Genomic DNA, 18,688 nt, shown 5'->3' on the forward strand with positions numbered 1-18,688 from the left:
ACACCTGTTCTTCCTTCTCTCTTCTGTTTGTGGTGACCATGCCACATGATAAAAAGAAGGAGGCAGCCGGAGCAAGGTAACACAATGGGATCCTTTGTGCCAGTAGCAGGCACACAAGGAGGTTGTTTTGAAGTTTGGTTTTGTTTTTTTTTTTTTTGGAAAAAAACCCTACTACCTCAGATTTCAAAGCAACCCCTTGGTGAACTTCCTGCCAATGCAAAAAGTTCAGTTGCTATCCTTTGTCTTTTGTATTACAAAGGACACTTTTCTTTTGTCAGAAGAATGATATAAAAGGGGGGGGGAACGATTAGAGGTAATGTGCGGGGGGGGGGGCGGGAAACAACCACGCTTTTAAATCCCAAGCAAAATGTTTTCAATGCCTTTGAAAGCAAGAGGGGGGGGGGAAAGATCTCTCATAAATGCTCTAGTTCTCTGATTCAGCCTGGCATTATTCCAAATGCCCAACACGTTCACTTGCAAGGGAAAAAAATTGCACAATCCTTTCTTTCCATTCGCTTCTCCTGTACAGTGATTTCCTGCATTTACATCTGAAGACATGACCCACCCTGCAGGATTCTGAAGGCTTGTTGAGGAGAAGTTTGATTTGCATCATCTCCGCAATTTATAGCATCTTTTTGCAAATAGGTTGAAGAATGATTGGTATAGATAGCAATATAAGTAGGTTTTGTCTCCTTGGGTGAACAGAGGGGGGGGGGGGAGAAAAGCTATTCTTGGCCCAAGAATAAACTAACCAATAGAGGGTATGCTAACATTGTTATTGCTTTTTTATCACCTTCAAAAACCGTCCAGACAATATTAATTCATTGGAATAATATGTAACATTTGCCCGCTTGTATACCCTGGTCATTACACAATATTCTTCAGTGAGGAGGAATACTTCATAGCAAACGTTGCTAGCATTAGCGTGGGTATTTACCAAAGATGAACTTTTAATCACAAATGTGGTCAGTGCCCAATCATTTGGTCAGTATAAACTTAGCAGTTTGGAAGAGGTATCTGTAGCTTACCTGCTCAGCACTGGCTTCTCATCATTAACTGGGTTAACCTTAACTGAAATGGTTTTTGACACTTTATGTTTCCCATCTGACAGCTGGACTAAAAAGTCATCAGCTAAGCTGTCAGAGTCATCGTGCAGATACACAAGCTTCAATCCTGAAAGGTAGAGAAGATAGGTGGGTAACAAGCAAAAGGAGGGGAGAAAGGAAAAGGAGAAATTTATTTAGATTTATAAATTTATAAGTGCCTCACGTAATCAATTACCATGTTTGTTGTTGCTGCCAAACTAGTGATTGTAATTAATATTGCAAAATGCCAGCATGGCAACTAAATGGCAAAATATTGCCAAACTAGAACCCAACATTCCTTAAGTCAACTGTGTTTGAAAATATAGGAAATTGGCTTGACTTCAAGATTTACACAATCGATGAAATCTTGAAAAATCCTTCGTACAGTTTGTTCGAATTTGATCTCTCTTTATTTTATTAAAAGACTATTTTTAATGAATGAACTGAGGAATCTTTTATTAATAGAATTCTGTTTCATTTATTAATTTTCAATTTAGTATTCTATTGCCCATTATTTGGAAAGAACCAACATGGCCAAAAGGAATACAACCCTTACCATTTTTTAAAGCCTCCATGGAGAAACCATCCACATGGATCTCATGGTACTGTTGACTAATAATTGCCCGCCTGTAATGGAAAATATTGTTGCCATATACTCCCTTAACAAGAAACCCATGGTGGGGCTGTTGAAGGACAGTAAACATGAGGATATCTTCTGGTACATCCAAATCAACAGCATTGATTACAGATGCATCCAACTCTTTCATCTGTCCCTCTTGCACCTGAATAGTCAACAGAAGATAAAAGTCAACTCTTTCACAAAATTAGTGATAAGAAGTAAAAGTCTCGGGTCTACTGACCAATCAAATATCACTCAGGAAACTACCTTTAGACTGTTCAGTGTAACAAAGGCTTTCTTCTTTTTAATTAATACAAGTGAGCTCAAGATTTAGGAAAAGAACAAACTTCACTTTTCATAAAGCGATACCCGCCCCTGAGCTTTTTTGGTACGTCATTTCACATACACGCAAAGAGAAAGAAAAAGAAATGTACTAACAGAACAGACTTGAAACAGGTGAAAGGAAAGAGAAAGTGGGAACTGGCACAAGAATGAGAAAAGCAAGGAAAGAGTGACGAAGTGAATTTTCATTCACAACTCATCTGCAATATCTACACTCATCTGGGATTGGTGTCAAACTTCTGGGTTCCCACATCATAACTGAACCTCTGTAACTCAGCCAATTAGGAAGGTTGTAGAGACGCAATATTTAGTCTGCTTTTTCCATTGGTCCTCCATACTCTCCTCCCCAAAGTTAAAGCAACACAAAGAAGGCTTCACAGAAGTTTAGGTGCACACAGGGGATGGGGTAGCAAAAGGACCAAGAAATAAAAGAACTCTGCAAGTGTTGGGTGCAGTTGAATGATACAACTCAAAACATAGGATGGTAAAAAGGCAAGAGGTCTAAATAAATTATTGTGAAGATAAACATAACACAGTATTTTGCTCGACGTGGTTACATATACATGCACATAAGATCAGAGATGGAAAAATTTTGACAGGAGACTGTAAAAGCAAAGATCACTATATTGCCTTGTTAAAAGCGGTCCTTGGGACACCATTTCCTTCCTTACTGTAAAATTCCTTGCCATGAATTCCGGTTCTTCATCATTGGTTGGATGAATTAAGACATAAAATGGGGTCTCCACTGAATGATGCTTTCCATCAGTGACATACAGCATAAATTGGTCTATAGTTGGTTCAATTCTCTTGTGCCTGGTCTGAACATAGTTAATATGCATCTTCCTCACATTTTCCATTTGAAACGAAGCTAGGCATGTTGGAGAGGGAATGAAAAGTAATGAAAATGCATATTTCTACCCTTAGCGAAAATAACAGTACAGATAACTAACAAAACATATTCAATGCAAAGAAAAGGTGGCAGAGAAATAAGAGAAAATTCTTTTTATTTACTACTGGAGCCAATGTTAATATCAGATAAATATGGGAAGTCACCTTCAACTAGCCTCGCCACAGAATACAGTGAAATCCACTAACAAGAACATGATAGAGCCCAACAGGCACCTATCAGCCATATACCATAATGGCATGACACCCCAAAGAAGGTACCAACTTTCCTGTATTTAAAGGCAAGTGGCCCTTCCCTGTAGCACAGACCTACCTATACTTATTCCTGCATTGCTTTTCTCGAAACCAGGTGATGGTAATATATTTTCTATGTAGCCAAACTGGGGAGGGGACGTTAAAACAAACTGTAAGTCATCGGCCTTGGTGTCAAGATCAGTGGCATACAAGTGTTTACTTGTGATAGCTGCTGAGGCGCCCTCCTGCACAGCAAACACAAGTCCTGCAAAAAAAGAGAAGGAGAGACCAAGAGAGAGAGAGATGATTACTGTAATTTAAACATATTAAATCCCCATGGTACTTTAGGCTAAAAAAATATACAACTAATAATTAATGAGGAAAATTCTCCTTCAACCACTTGGTACCATTGTTTTCCAGTCAGACCAATGACTCTTCTTTCTTAGCAAGAGAAGAAGAAAGGAGTTGGGGGGGGGGAAACACCACTTGCAAAACAATTTTGCTGATAAGCTATTCAGGATGGTTTATGGGTTGCTCAAGATGGGTTGTTACCCCTGTTTGTCACAGCATTAATTGCCTGAAAGCTATTATGAATTGCTCATAATGAACCATTTTTCATGCATCAGTGCTTAATTTGTCTGCTGGGACAATCCTTCATTTTCAGAACATTGCCTGGATGATACACAGCAAATCACAAATTTGCCCATACTGAGTTGTTGAAATGTGGTGTGCTTGCATACAATACTGGCAAACCAGCTTTATTTTGCAAGATGTGGAACAGCAATAAAGAAATATTAATTGGGACCATTGCATAACACTAGAGCTCATTCTGGTAAAACAGTCATAGTATTTAAGACTCACATATAATTTCATTCACAAGAGAACTCTGGTTTTAAAATGCAATTTTTCTTCAAATTCCAGTTAACATGCCCAATATAAAAACTTTTAATGAGAAACTTGTGTAGGGAGATTGCCTTGAATTTATTATTAATTCCTAGTAAAGTTTAGGTACTTAATAAACAATTAATAAAAATAAAGCAATATGTATACAGTAATTCAGTTTTATCTCTATAGATTCTAAAGAAAATCCTAAATAGGACCAGTTTTCATTTACTGATTTAAAAGTTTGTTAAAATTAAACCAATATTTAATCTTTTTACACACACACACACACACACACACACACACACACACATATATATATATATATAGGTCTTGGCGTATTCGGGTCTTTTCCCGTGTAAGATTGAGAGTGTCTTGGCGACGTTTCAACGAGGTCCCACTTGTCATCTTCAGGCTGAAGACACCAGCCTGAAGATGACAAGTGGGACCTCGTCGAAACGTCACCAAGACACTCTCAATCTTACACGGGAAAAGACCCGAATACACCAAGACCTACACACACACACACACACACACACACACACACACACACACACACACACACACACATATATATATATATATATATATATATATATATATATATATATATATACACAACTTTATTATTGTAGAGAAGTTTCATTACCCAGAAAGCATTTTTAAAAGTAGCCTCACCTGCAAACTGAAATAGTAAAGTTCTTTCTGTTATTTGGGTTTTGTCCAGCATAGCTAGAAATCTCAGCTCTCCAGACATTGAACCTTTTTTAGGAACTGGTTTCTGAGTTGTAACTCAGCAGGATAGAAGAAAGTCATATGCAACAGAAGGAAGATCTGCCTTGTGAAACAGCATTTAAATCCTGGACTTCTTACTACTGTTCCAATGCAACAGAAAGCCATTCTTCAGCGCTAGGGGAGGCAGCTGGGATGTGTAAACATAAAAGTTATCTGGTGTCTGCAAACCTCCTGCTTCCTATCTTGCCAACTTCATTCCTGGCAGACGTGTTTTTTATGTTACCCTTTCAACAGGTTATATATCTTACCTCACATTTCAAAACTGACTTGAACACAGACTTTGAACAACAAAAATAGCAATTGGGATTAATTCCTACAACTCTGGGCTGCTGTTTGTTCTTCTTTGTAGTTACATTTCTCCGTGCCAAAAAAGACCAAGGCTGGTAATTTCACGTAATTCCACTAATCGCCTAAGTAAAAGAGTGTTGAAAGTGGAACAGAATGTGGACTGAAAAAGTTCTGCAACATTTGCATGAAATCTACTTTCAGCTAGGAATTGCATTTATATTTGCCACAGTAGTCTGGATTACACAGTGACTGAATTGATGGTCAAACTTTATAATAGAAACCCCATTCCTGTAGTATCTGCTGGAACTGAAGTCCATCTTGGACAAACTCAGTAAAAATTGATTGTGAAAAATTGGGTTCCACACACTTCAGTATTCAAATGCAATTCATACAATCATATTGGAAATTAATGACAGCATACTAAGCAAATCCCCAAAAATTTTAGCAAATCCTAGAGTGGAGTCATGATTATTTTTCTTTGTAACTTGTAACACAACCCATATTTATTGTACAGTAATTCTGGCTATTGGTCAGCCTTGTAGTGGCATAAGAAATACGGATTGTGTTATGAACTGGATGTATGAATAACTGACTGTTGGCATCCTTCCAGATCCTGTAGCCCAGTCAAATTGGCACTGGTCTATTTGGCATATCACTAATGATATCATTATCTATGAGGACAATGCTTTTACAGGTAGTCCTCAACTTACAATCACAATGGAGCCCAAAATTTTTGTTGCTAAGTAAGACAGTTGATTTTTTTTCCATTTTACGATCTTTCTTGCCATACTTGTTAAGTAAATCACTGCAATTATTAAGTTTGTAATATGATTGTTAAGTGAATTTGGCTTCCCCATTGACTTTGCTTCTCAGAAGGTCGCAAAAGGTGATCACATGACCCTGGGACACTGCAACCGTCATAAATATGAGTCAGTTGCCAAGCATCTGAATTTTGATCAAATGATCATGGAGATGCTGAAATGGTCATAAGTGTGAAAAATGGTCATAAGTCACTTTTTAGTGCCTTTGTAACTTTGAACAGTCACTAAGTGAACTGTTGTAAATTGAGGATTAGCTGTCTTGATGGTACTCTACATAAGCTTTATTGCTCCAGTGGTACAGGTACAAATGAAGATGTCCTCCATCTTCTACATTCTGTCTTAGTTTTAAATGATAGAGTGTGGCAATATGAATGTGGAAAGAAGAAAATGTTTATCTATTTTACTATCTCCTAAATTTTGCATATGTTTACACAATGATCATGCCCAATTAGACAGATAAAAAGCAATAAAATTTTTACCAGTGGCAATGGATGGGGGCTGGTTGTCAACTGGAAATATTGTAATATTAATATCATATACTGGTACAGGAAAAAATGGAGATTTATCATCACAACAGGCCTTTACATCAGGACCAATTTCATCATCCAACACAATAAATGTAAGAACATCAAAGACAGGAGCTAGGCCAATCTCGCCACCTGGAAAAACAAGATATATAGATGAAGTATATAATATTTTGCAGCACTGGCTATCAAGAGGATGTATGAAAATTATTTTCAGCAATAACTATGAAATCATGATTAGTGAGAAGAAGTTTAAGAAAAATATCTAAAATTGTGATGCAGCAATAGCGCAGTATCCATATTTTTGTGCTGAATCTAACAGTCACAAAACTATCAAAAGATTCTGCACACATCTTTTCCATCTAACACAAACAGAGTAAATTTTCTGGGGGTGAGAAATTGGAGAGTAACCAATTGTTGTCTCATATAAGAGATTAAAGTAATTTAATGTTTCAGCATTTTCCTAAGGACTATTGTAACAAAAGATAGTCAGACTTAAGAACTTTGGATGTCCCATTGCATCATTATAGACATTTTCCATCAATCCTGTGGAGATTAAAAAATAGATTTGAAAAGCACTTCAGTTCCTGAGTTAATATTCCCCTTAACAAATCTCTTATATACATGAAAAAGTTTGTATCTAAATTCATTAACAAATTTCATTGTTGAGTTCCTAGACCTGATTCAGTAGTGCAGTTTCTGATCTGAAATACTCTTCTTAGTGAACTACACCCCTTCAGACTGTTAAACAGAATGGTTACAAAGCAGTTGTAGAGAGAACTAAATCAGATCAGTCAGCTTTATACATGATGGGTGATTTTGAGAGATTTTTACCCAACAATTCAACAGGACTCATGAGGGAAGAATGTCAGACAAGAAACTTGTCAGCTGAATTAAATTGGCACTTTCACAACTGATTTCAAGTTTTTCCCTTTATACATATTCCCAAAGCGAATTAGAATTCTAAAATGTGAGAAAAACTCCAATCACAGGAGTTATTTGGTGGTAAATATGCATGTTTTATCCAAATACAGAATTACCTTCTTGGTCAACTATCTCCCACCAGCATTTATCATCAGTGAATGTACAAGTCTGATTATTTAATATCATCTGCTTTTATGTCATGGAGACAGGTATCATAAACTCTCTCTGTGTTATAATATTGATAGCTCAAAAAGGTGATACACAAGCAAAATGGAAGATTTATTTATATAAATCAAATGTTTATCTATTTTGCACCTAACTGCTATTGTTTGATACTTTTCATTTCAAGTATCTTGTATTTTCAATAACAGAAATATTTGGTATCAGTCACATGAATATTATGTAATGTCCGTATGTGCTGCAGTTCTTTGTGAAATGGGACTGTCATGCTTTGGAAGCTATAAATTTAATAAATTATTACTCTAGTTAATAAAATTAATGATCATTCAGCATCAATTACAGCATCTGTCACTTGAAATCTAGCCATATTAATCCAAAGAAGCCATGTGCATCCTGACCAATATTTTAAACTATTATTGATTACATACAACTTTCATCTGGAAGTATAAGCAAGAATAATTTTGCAGAACTGCCAAAAAAGATAGTTACTATTCAATTTACTTCCGCCTAATGTCTTAGACTTATAGGATTAAATTTCTTCTTCAGGGGCAATCATTACAAAGGAGAGACTTTTAAAAATTTCTTTGCTTACTATCCCTCTGGTGAAAGAGAGTATATTTTAAGGAAAAAGTTCCTCTTTTGATAAGAGAAGCAATGTTATATAAAAACAAAAAGAAATCAGAGAAAGGCCATTTCCAGACTTAGCACAGCCATTTTTGTGCCACTCAAAAGGAATAGCAAAGGGGAATAATTTTCAGGATATCAATAAAACTCAGGTCTCTATATAGTATCAGCCCTATTGGATAGACGAGGCTAAGAAACCAATGTCAATAAATTACTTTTATTAGAACAGCTATAGTAACAGAATCTTGCATGCCTAAATATGCTTCCCTCCTCCTTCACTTTATCTTTGTGTGAATTAGGGTAGATCCTGTTTGAAGCATTTTCTGCCTGTCTTTTGGAATGTGCTTAAGCCATGTTTGTCTGATCACTGTCTTGGTAATGAATCTTCCCACTGTAATTCAAGGCCATTCTCTGTGCCTTCTACAATTAGTCCCAAGTTTCTACTTACTTGTATGTTCATATGTCACTGTTCCAGAAACAACATCAGCTTGGAGAAAGCGATCTATCACAAGTCCGCCTCTCTTCACAACCCCATACTTAGAAGATCGGGCAACCATGAACATCAGCTGCATGTCTTCACTATCTTTATCAGTTGCATAGAGGTTCTCTGAAGTGATGGGCACCGCTTGTCCTTCTGGACATTGCATGAAGGGAATGAGGTCAGCATTCATCACCGGGGGCTCATCATTTACAGGAATTACCTAAAAAAAAAATTTTTTTATTTATTTAAACAAATTTATGTGGATGTCCAACTCATACACAGTGATTCCAGGCAGATTACAACATTAAAAATCCACAATCTAAAACTCCTAGCACCCTTAGGCATAAACAGAGGATTGCTTCCAGTTATATCATGTGCCATGAAATTTCTAGCTAGGTTAAATTTCTAGCTAGGGATATTCATTTTATATCCCACCTTTATTAGTTTTATAAAAACTCAAGGCAGTTAATACATCTTCATCCTACCACTTTCCCCAGAACAACAACCTTATGAGGTGAGTTGGGCTGAGAAAGATTGATTGGCCCAAAGTCACCCATCTGGCTAGACTAGAACTCACAGTCTAGCCCAGGGATAGGCAACTTTGGCTCTTTTATGACTCGTGGACTTCAACTCCCAGAATTCCTGAGCCAGGCGGCTCAGGAATTCTGGGAGTTGAAGTCCATGAGTCATAAAAGAGCCAAGGTTGCCTACCCCTGGGCTAGCCTGATGCATTTACTACTAGACCAGACTGACTCTCTTTGTCATTCCTCCCTGTCTCCCTGTACAGTCTAGAGATCTACTTTAGAACATTGGGAGAAACAAAGTATAGGTCTGAGAGATAAATGGGAGTTTCAAGAGAAGGAAGGAAAGAAAAAGCAGTGTCCAAAGCATAAGCAAAGGTCGGCCTATACTGAATCTCTGTGAGCAAGCATGCCTCAGCTATGGCAAACATCTGAAAAATTCCTATTAACGTTCCTACTAATCCCTATTAAAATATGGAAAGAAATGGGCAAAAAGAGGAGGAAGAAATTTTCGGATTACACAGCCAGCACATCCGTCGTGCTTATAAAGAGTGAATCGCATGCTTCACACATGGACAACCCTAGGATCAAAACCTCAAGGCAGAAAGCAACCATCAGCTTCTCAGGTAAAAGTATCTGAAGTTTTTCAAACAATTTGCAGATTGCATTCCATGGGATAACTGTTGGTCATCCGTACATGTTAGCAATTTAAAAAAAAAATCCCTGTAAAGAAAGAAACTTTAAGAATGGAAGACAGGAAGAGGAAAGCAATAAAAAGATAAGTGGTTCCTTCCTCTTTTTTCAGTTCATTGTTACTCTACTCATTGCATTTTCTACATACTATATATGAGAGATCACAGATTTAAAGGGCAAAAGTGATGTGGAGTGACAATGGGTATGCACATAGGCCCTGTAAAGAGCAAATGAAATGCATCTTCTCCTTCATCTTTGTAATTCAGATCTCTGCACAGTGCAATTTGTGTATTACAGAGATGCAAGTCCCCACGAGCCAGGAGGCAGCCTACCTTCTTCTTTTTTTAAAAAAAATGTTTTATTGATTTTCTAATTTTACATTTAAGTATTTGAAAAGCTGCATGGTGGCTGGGTTAATCAATAATACAATGACATACAAGTATCTTTAGTACAAATCTCAAGCTGCTACATTAAATTTTTCCTCTCTTTTCCCCGTATTATATTATCATTATTATTATCAATAATAATAATAATAATAATAATAATAATAATAATAATAATAATAATAATAATAATAATAATAATAATAATAATAATAATACAGTTGGAAGGGACCTTGGAGGTCATCTAGTCCAACCCCCTGCTCAGGCAGGAAACCCTATACCATTTCAGACAAATGGCTGGCCAGTCTCTTCTTAAAAATTTCCAGTGTTGGAGCATTCACCACTTCTGGAGGCAGGTTGCTCCACTGGTTAATTGTTCTGTCAGGAAGTTTCTCCTTAGTTCTAGGTTGCTTCTCTCCTTGGTTAGTTTCCATCCGTTGCTTCTTGTCCTGCCTTCAGGTTCTTTGGAGAATAGCTTGACTCCCTCTTCTTTGTGGTAACCCCTGAGATATTGGAACACTGCTATCATGTCCCCCCTCGTCCTTCTTTTCATTAAACTAGACATACCCAATTCCAGCAACCGTTCCTTATATGTTTTAGCCTCCAGACCTTTAATCATCTTTGTTGCTCTTCTTTGTACTCTTTCTAGTCTCAACATCTTTCTTATTGATGTTTAAACTAGTACAATTCTTACTAAATCAATTAAATAAAAATGGCATTCTTACATTTATCAATAATTTTTAGCTTATACATATCCTTATTATTTTAACATTCGGTCTATATAGACAATCAACGTCCTAGTTAGTTTTCCCCAATTCTTAATTTCCCGTTAATATTTAACTTGACATTTAATATTTATAGTTTTCAAGTTTTAAACCTACCTTCTTCACACTTGAAAATTGATCTGCTCCTGAAGTGTTTTTATTGAAACAACCGAAGAAAAGAACAGCGCCACGATGACAGTACATGTGGTTGCACCACGGTACAGCTAGTTCCCAACTTACAATCGGGACCAGAATTTTCAAAAGGGTTAAGTGAGTTGCTCCTTATTTTCTTGCCACTGTTCTTAAGTGAATCACTGATGTTAAAGAATCATGCAGTAATTATGTGAATCCAGCTTCCCATACTGACTTTTGTTGTTGAAAGTTGGTTGGGAAGGTTGCAAGCGGCAATCACATGATCCAGGATGCTGCAACCATTGTAAATACATGCCTGTTGCCAAAGTGCCCAAATTTTGATCATGTGATTATGGGGATGCTGTAACAGTTCCCGCTTTGATGACTGGTTGTAAGTCACTTTTTTTTTGTAAGCACTGTGCAACTTTGAATGGTCACTAAGCAAATGGTTGTAAGTTGAGGACCCACCTGTATGCAGAATTAGTCTTTTATTCATACCTCTAAAAAAGCATAATCTACATATTTGGCCTGATATTTTCCTGATACTACAAAAAGCAAACATTTTGAAAAAATCTGATAATCTATAAATAATAAATAAATAATCTAGGAATGGTAACCCAAATAAAATGCAACGTAGGCTTGGTTTTCTTAAGGGGCTTTTGCTGAAATCACTTTTTCTGACACATTGCATTTTCTTCATCATTTAACTCTAAATGAAATTCATTCCTGACAATAGGGGAATAACATGAACAGGTGCGGATTTCTATCAACTCCAACATATCAAATCTATTGCCTAACAAACACTGTCACAAAAACCTCTAAAGTGAAGAACAAAACTCTTCCTGTCTATGAATTCCCACTTGCTGAAACCAAGTGCAACTCCCTCTGACAATTTCACTTTTCCACTGGATGTGTGTTTTGAGGAATCTTACACTGACCTTCACATGGAGGATGAATTCGAAGGAATTGATGCCATCTGTAGCCTCAAAAGGAATATGATCATGTGGAAACTCTGAACCATTATGATGGTACCTATGGGAATCAAATGATAAACCTAGGTTTGCAAGGTTGCTACTGCAAGTGTTGGCACTCCAACTGCTTCAGTAATGCATTAAATTCTGTACACTGTCACTAAATTCAGTGATTTCTAAAGAGAGCTAATATATCCCATTCTTCACTAAGAGGCATCCATGAGGAGGCATGTCAAAAAAGTAAAGATATCAAATACAGCTGTAAAAATCAAAGCCTCCCATTTTTTTAGGAACAGAACTTTAATGACATGGCCCAATCCACCATATTGACATCTCTCTCTCTCTCTCTCTCTCTCTCTCTCTCTCTCTCTCTCTCTCTCTCTCTCTCTCTCTCTCTCTCTCTCTAACACACACACACTTATAACTGATGTTTTTTCATTGGACATTGATCATGCTGTCCTGAAGATCATGGAGATTGTATTCCAATATGTCTTGATATCTCTCCGTAGGAAGGTTGGGCTTCCAGTTATATATACAGAATCAACTGTTTGAAATAAAATTGAAAGAGACAATTTCGAATCAATTTTCTCAGACATGCTGGTTAAATTTGCAAAGAGTTAATATGAAGAGGATGGGAAAGACTTGAAACATATTTGCTTCCCAATAAATATAACAGGTGACTTTTCATCAAAATTAGATCATTTTGAAATCAGGCTTTTGCTCTCTAACCTGACTTTGGACATCTGTAAATCTTCACAGGTTAGCCAATCTCTTTGATTCATAGGATTCTCATCTAATTCAACAGTTCCATGAAGGGGAAGCTTAAGGAGATGTATACGTATGTTTTCCAGTTTGGTGTCCACATCTGAAATTAAAATATGGCCTTTGGTAATGGTGCTCTGCCCCCCTTCTTCTACTTTCAAGCTGTGTGTGAGCACCTAAGCAAAAGAAAAGATACAAGAGTTGCCATTTCCTCTCAGAACAATATTTTTGCTGATGCTTTAGTGCAGGGGTGTCAAACTCAATTTCATTGAGGGCCGCATCAGCACTGCGGTTGCCCTCAGGGGGCCAGGTGGGCGTGGCCAGGGTGGGCGTGGCCTACTGGGTGGGTGTTGGCTAGAGTGCGTATGGCCTACTGGGTGGGCGTGGCCAGCTCTACATCGTTCGCATCAAGGGTGCCTATGGGGGCCTGGGTAGGAGTGGGACAGATCTGAGGGTCTCTGGCAGAAGGAGGGTCTCTGGGCCAGGGCCAAGGCAGTGGGGGCCGTTCCCTCACTGTTTCCAGGATGGCTTCGCGGGCCACATGAAACCACTTCGCGGGCCGGATCCGGCCCCCGGGCCTTGTGTTTGACATGTCTGCTTTAGTGCTAAGCTAAGGCATATTTTTTTTCACGGCACCCAGTTCTGAAGGCTTTGAAATCTCTCACCTAAAAAAAAGAAGTTTTGCATTCTGGAGAGACTCTCCACAATATTTTCTCAATTGGTGGAAGTCACACTTGGAAGGTCAGCCTTTGTACCCAAAATGAAAAACTATAATTTTCTGAAATTATATTTTCTTATTGAAGGAGATAAGGTAGATGGCCTTGGGGGAGATATGCAAGCTCCATGAATATGGTGAGAAAGAATGAAACAATTTCTAAGCCCAGAACATCCAGTTAGCATTTGGAAGTGGTTCAGATCGATGCCTTCTTAATTCACAGAGATGCCTCCCTAATAAGTAAGGGGAGGAACTACAATACAATCAGACTACCAACTTTCTGTTGCTACAGCCAAACTCAATTAAAGTTGTTTTAGCCCTCCTGTGGAGATAATCTCTGTCGTGGAAGTGACATTCCTGCTATAAGGGTTCTCATGTTTGGCTAGATTAATTGAGATTTCAAAATCATACGGCAGTTCCATTTCTGCTGGTTCCCACTCACAAATCCTCCCATGTCTGAATCTGACGCCATTATCATCTTCACTTCTACCACCCTCAAAATGCAAAAAAAAAAAACATGCAGAGAACACTATGATCCAGTCAGCACCCACTATATTTATTTTCAGTTGACAAAACGTCTATCTCCACTGCACTAAACTATAAGGTAAGAGTGTTTGATTTGTACAATTAATCTTCCTCCTCCACAAACCATCATTTTTATTCCATTTAAATCATTCTACAGCAATAATTCTTATGAGCATATGTTAACAGTTTTATAGCCAGTGTTTCTTTCCCCCCAATGATGCTGAGTAGAGGTGATTTTCAAATTTGAAATTTTCTGAGATGGAAACAGGGCTGTTTTTAATTCAGGATACTCCTGACAGCACAAGAAGAGCATCAGAACATTTCCAGTGAAAAAAGAACAGCCCACTGAAATCAAAACAGATATTCTGTTTTGTCCTCAAAAACTTAAAATGTGAAATGTTTTGCAGTATTCTAATATTCTAACTCTACACGTGAACAAAGGGTAGAGGAAAAATAATGGCTGGTTTTAGCAAGGACATTGGGAAAGTTTAAAACAAAGAATTCCCAGAAGTGGGCAAAAACCACTTCCAAACTCAATTGCGCTATGATTCGAATGAAAGACCAGTTTTGTTTTGTTCTGATTCCAGATACACTGAATAATTTCTCAGTTTCCAAATACAGACATCATAAAATCAGAGAAAGACAATGCTAATTCTGAAAATGTAAAGAAACCAGCAAATCATCATTTGGGCTTTAACAGACTACTTATTTCTTGTACTAATCCTTTTCAATCCAATAAAGCTTTCTTTCCACACAGGAAAGTGAATGAGAATTATGAATTCTATCCATTTACACCTGAAGCATGCTTGTTTTAGCAGATTGTGAATATTTCTAAGTGGGGGAAAAACTCAGATCATATGAAAAATAAAAACAAAATAATATAATTCCAATAGCCTACAACAGGGGTCCCCAACTGCTGGTTCGTGACCTGATGCCGGGCTGCAGCCCATTTGAAACCAGGCTACAGAAGTGGTGAGCGAGCATGCACATTCACACGAAGCTGCATTTGTGAAAGTGGCATGCATGCCCATGAAACAATCCCCTCTCCCCATTGCCACCACCTCTGCCAGTTCACCAAGCCGGAAAGGTTGGAGACCGCTGGTCTACAACATAGGCAGGTTTATATTTTACAAAAGCTTTCCATCCCTTGACACCAACAGAGAAACTTGAAAAGCAGAATATAGAACAAGGAAAGTTTAATCGTTTACAATCCTGCTGACTTTTCTCACAGGTTTTTGTTTTTTTTGTCCTAGCTCAGAAATTGGAAAATTGACAATTCCAAAGAAGAACTGACAGCATCAGAAAGTATTAAAGCTTCCTGTTTCTATCCATTATTCCCTTTTCTAAACCTGTTTTGCCCACCCACCTTCTCTGGGAAAAGCACGTTTTGTAAAATCTGATTCCATTCTGAAATATCACTATCACTATTAGGGTGATAGTTTTAAAATCATACCAAAAATACAACTGAACAAATGATTTTGAAAAAATAAAATCCACATCTGAAAATAAATGAACAAGATCTATGCCTGGCTTCTACACCTACTGAAAGTCAGACCTAAGTGATACACAGCTAGGCCTCACCTTATGGAGTCTGCTCATCATGGTCATAAGTCATGATAGTCGTAAATCAAATCACCCACCCAACTGACCCTTTATAATCTTTTTGGTATCATGTGACAGCAGGATGCTGCAAATGGCTCTAAGTGGAGGCTAGCTGCTAAGCGCCCAGTGCACAATCATGTGACTACCAGGGCCATGGCCGTCAGTACTTCAGAACTAGGTTACAAGTACTCCTTGAGAAGGCCATTCTAACTTCAAATGATCACTAAGTGGCCGATTATGAGTTGAGGTTTATCTGTAATCTCTATTTTCTTCTTTTAGCATCAGAAACATACCTCTGGAGGCTGATTGTCGACTGGAAGAACAGTAATGTTAAAACAGTTGCCATACAAAGTTCCGCCATGTTGATTGCTGATGGAAAACGCGAACTGGATATATTGAGGTTCAGGACCAATGTCTTCCATGGGTGGCACATAGGCAACTTTCATGTGGTTTATGGCATGCTATAGATGCAAAACAGTTAAATACATATCTGTTATCTATCAGCAAAACCTTCCCTTTTGTATCTACATTACTAATAGCTTTTAAAATAACGAAATACTTTCAATCTTACTATGCCATAATCCATGGGTAGGCAACCATGCTGACTTAGGAATTCTGGGAGTTGAAATCCACAGGTCATAAAGTTGCTATAGTTGCTCACCCCTGCTTGAATCTATTTGTGCATACATTTTTACAATAAGCCACTTTCACGTTTTATATTTCAATCGTTATACAGCTGTGAAAGCTGATTACTAAAAAGGGATGAGGAAATGAGGGTAAAAGACCCTTAAATTATAGATTTCAATTTTTTTTAAAAAAACAACATTGCAGAATGCAGGAAAAAAACCATCAAATCATCCTAGCTCAAATTAAGATTGATCTCATGGGAATTCTTTAAAATTAGCATTAACTTTGGGCTGTTTTTTCCTTCATAGTTTCCATGTAGTGAAAACAGCTTCTAATCATGTGCAGAGCACCTTGGTTTTCAACTGACTCTTTTTAAATAAGGTAGGTGTAATGCATGATGAGAGATTTCCAGGTAAACTTTAAATTTAACGACAAACCTGAGTGAATGATCTTAGTGACAGAATAGAAGGATCCTTGATGAGTTTAGGAATACTTTCTACCATGAACAATTTTCCAGCATCTGTATGACTGAAGAAAAAGTACTGTCATATGGGTGTACAAAATCATAAAATGTTTTGCAAAGCAAGGGAAGAAATACAATTAGTCCAAAACAGGACAGAAAGTTCATTATGACTGCCTCTTGTTATAATTGATAGCAAAATAATTGTGACCACAGAATGTCTGTGTAAGTACTTGTACGTATGTAGGTCTGATTTTATAACAGATTTTGATGTGACCATTAAGCAAATGCTAACTGTATTCCACTGTATTCCTATGGGCATTTTTTTGCCAGAAACCAACCCAAAAGACTAGAAACTCACAAAAGGTTATAATAAACCGTGGTCATGTGACCGCGGAATGCAGTAATTATCCATAAAGGTAAGTCAATTGTCAAGCATCCAAAATTCAGTCACGTAACTGTGTAGGGATGTGTGCAGCTAGCGGAATGCTAGAACTGGGTCATAAGTTGTTTTGGAGGGGGTCCACTAAGTGACCAGGCATAAGTCGAGGACTACATGTAACCACAACTTCATAATGTCCATAATACTGAGATGTTATGGCAAGCTACCTATGTACTTAGTAGTTCTTAAAGCCATGTGCATAATCTGAAGCTTCCCATTCAAATAATCAGAATTGTGTTTTCAAGTGGCCCCCCTGAGGCCATTTTAGGTCTCTTTATTTATTCCTACTTGATCCATATTTCCATACTTGATCCATATTCATTGTCATTGATCAGCTTGTCATATTTTGTCACATACATGTCAAAGATATTCAAAGTGTCTTCAAATTTCTGCTTAGATATAAATTGAAGTCTGCCTCTAGTATTGTGCACGTAATGTAGCCCTATCTCCACATATCCAAGCAGGTAGAATAAGTAATTGCAGGGAGGGGCCTGAATAAATGTAGAAAAATGGGGAAACTCATCAGTCAAGGTACACATAATATGAAAGAAACAGAGAAGCAGGAGTCCTTCCAATCTCTCCTTGACAATACTTGCAACTGACCATGAAAAGCTAGCTAAGCCTGAAAACACACATGTATGCAGGTAGACCTCAACTCATAACCACAATCGGGTCCAAAATGTCTGTTGCTAAGCAAGACACTTACTAAGTGAGTTTTGCCCCATTTTATGATCTTTCTTGTCACAGTTGTTAAGTGAATCACTGCAGTTGTTAAGTTCATAACACAGTTGTTAAGTGAATCTGGCTTCCCCCACTGACTTTGCATGTCAGAAGGTCGCAAAAGGTGATCACATGACCTCACAACACTGCAGCCATCATAAATACATGCATCTGAATTTTGATTACGTGACCATGGGCATGCTGCAACAGTAATAACTGTGAAAAATGGTCATAAGTCACTTTTTCAGGACCATTGTAACTTTAAATGGTCACTAAATGTATATCCCCTGAGACTTACTAATGTGCAAAGGAGAAGAATGGGGGAGACGTTATGGTGTATATTAGCTCACTATCCTGGGTTTCCATGTCTATGTAATGAAGGTGTTTCTTTGTTAAATAAGCAATCTCTGTTTCCTTGACAGTCAGATGACGGTTTGTTCCTGGAGATTCTTTTGGCAGCTGATCATTCACAGGAATTATGTGTAGTCTTATTATCTAGGATAACAATAACGAGAAAAATTACTATACCCTGATTTTTTTTAAAGAGAGACCATCCAAAATATTACAATGAAATAATTATGGCATTTAAAATGAATCTAAGCAACTTGTTGGACCACACACCTCAAGTACAAGAATTGTCAAATTTTTCAAGCATGATCAGATCCT

General features: G+C 37.6%; 1 protein-coding gene across 1 annotated transcript in view; it reads right to left on the minus strand.

Annotated features, from left to right (window-relative positions):
* FREM1 (FRAS1 related extracellular matrix 1) overlaps positions 1–18,688 on the minus strand; it is a gene marked incomplete at its 5' end in the record, with an annotated part of 85,530 nt that overhangs the window by 43,672 nt on the left and 23,170 nt on the right. The window contains 11 exons of the mRNA XM_081316259.1: positions 1,029–1,173; positions 1,642–1,867; positions 2,718–2,914; positions 3,266–3,451; positions 6,452–6,631; positions 8,673–8,925; positions 12,137–12,230; positions 12,899–13,107; positions 16,067–16,234; positions 16,838–16,928; positions 18,321–18,517. Of these exons, the coding sequence (XP_081172385.1) occupies positions 1,029–1,173; positions 1,642–1,867; positions 2,718–2,914; positions 3,266–3,451; positions 6,452–6,631; positions 8,673–8,925; positions 12,137–12,230; positions 12,899–13,107; positions 16,067–16,234; positions 16,838–16,928; positions 18,321–18,517 (1,946 nt within the window). The remainder of the gene's footprint in view (positions 1–1,028; positions 1,174–1,641; positions 1,868–2,717; positions 2,915–3,265; positions 3,452–6,451; positions 6,632–8,672; positions 8,926–12,136; positions 12,231–12,898; positions 13,108–16,066; positions 16,235–16,837; positions 16,929–18,320; positions 18,518–18,688) is intronic.

Source organism: Vipera berus (assembly GCF_964194415.1).
Source record: "Vipera berus genome assembly, chromosome: 2".
NCBI lineage: Eukaryota > Metazoa > Chordata > Lepidosauria > Squamata > Viperidae > Vipera > Vipera berus.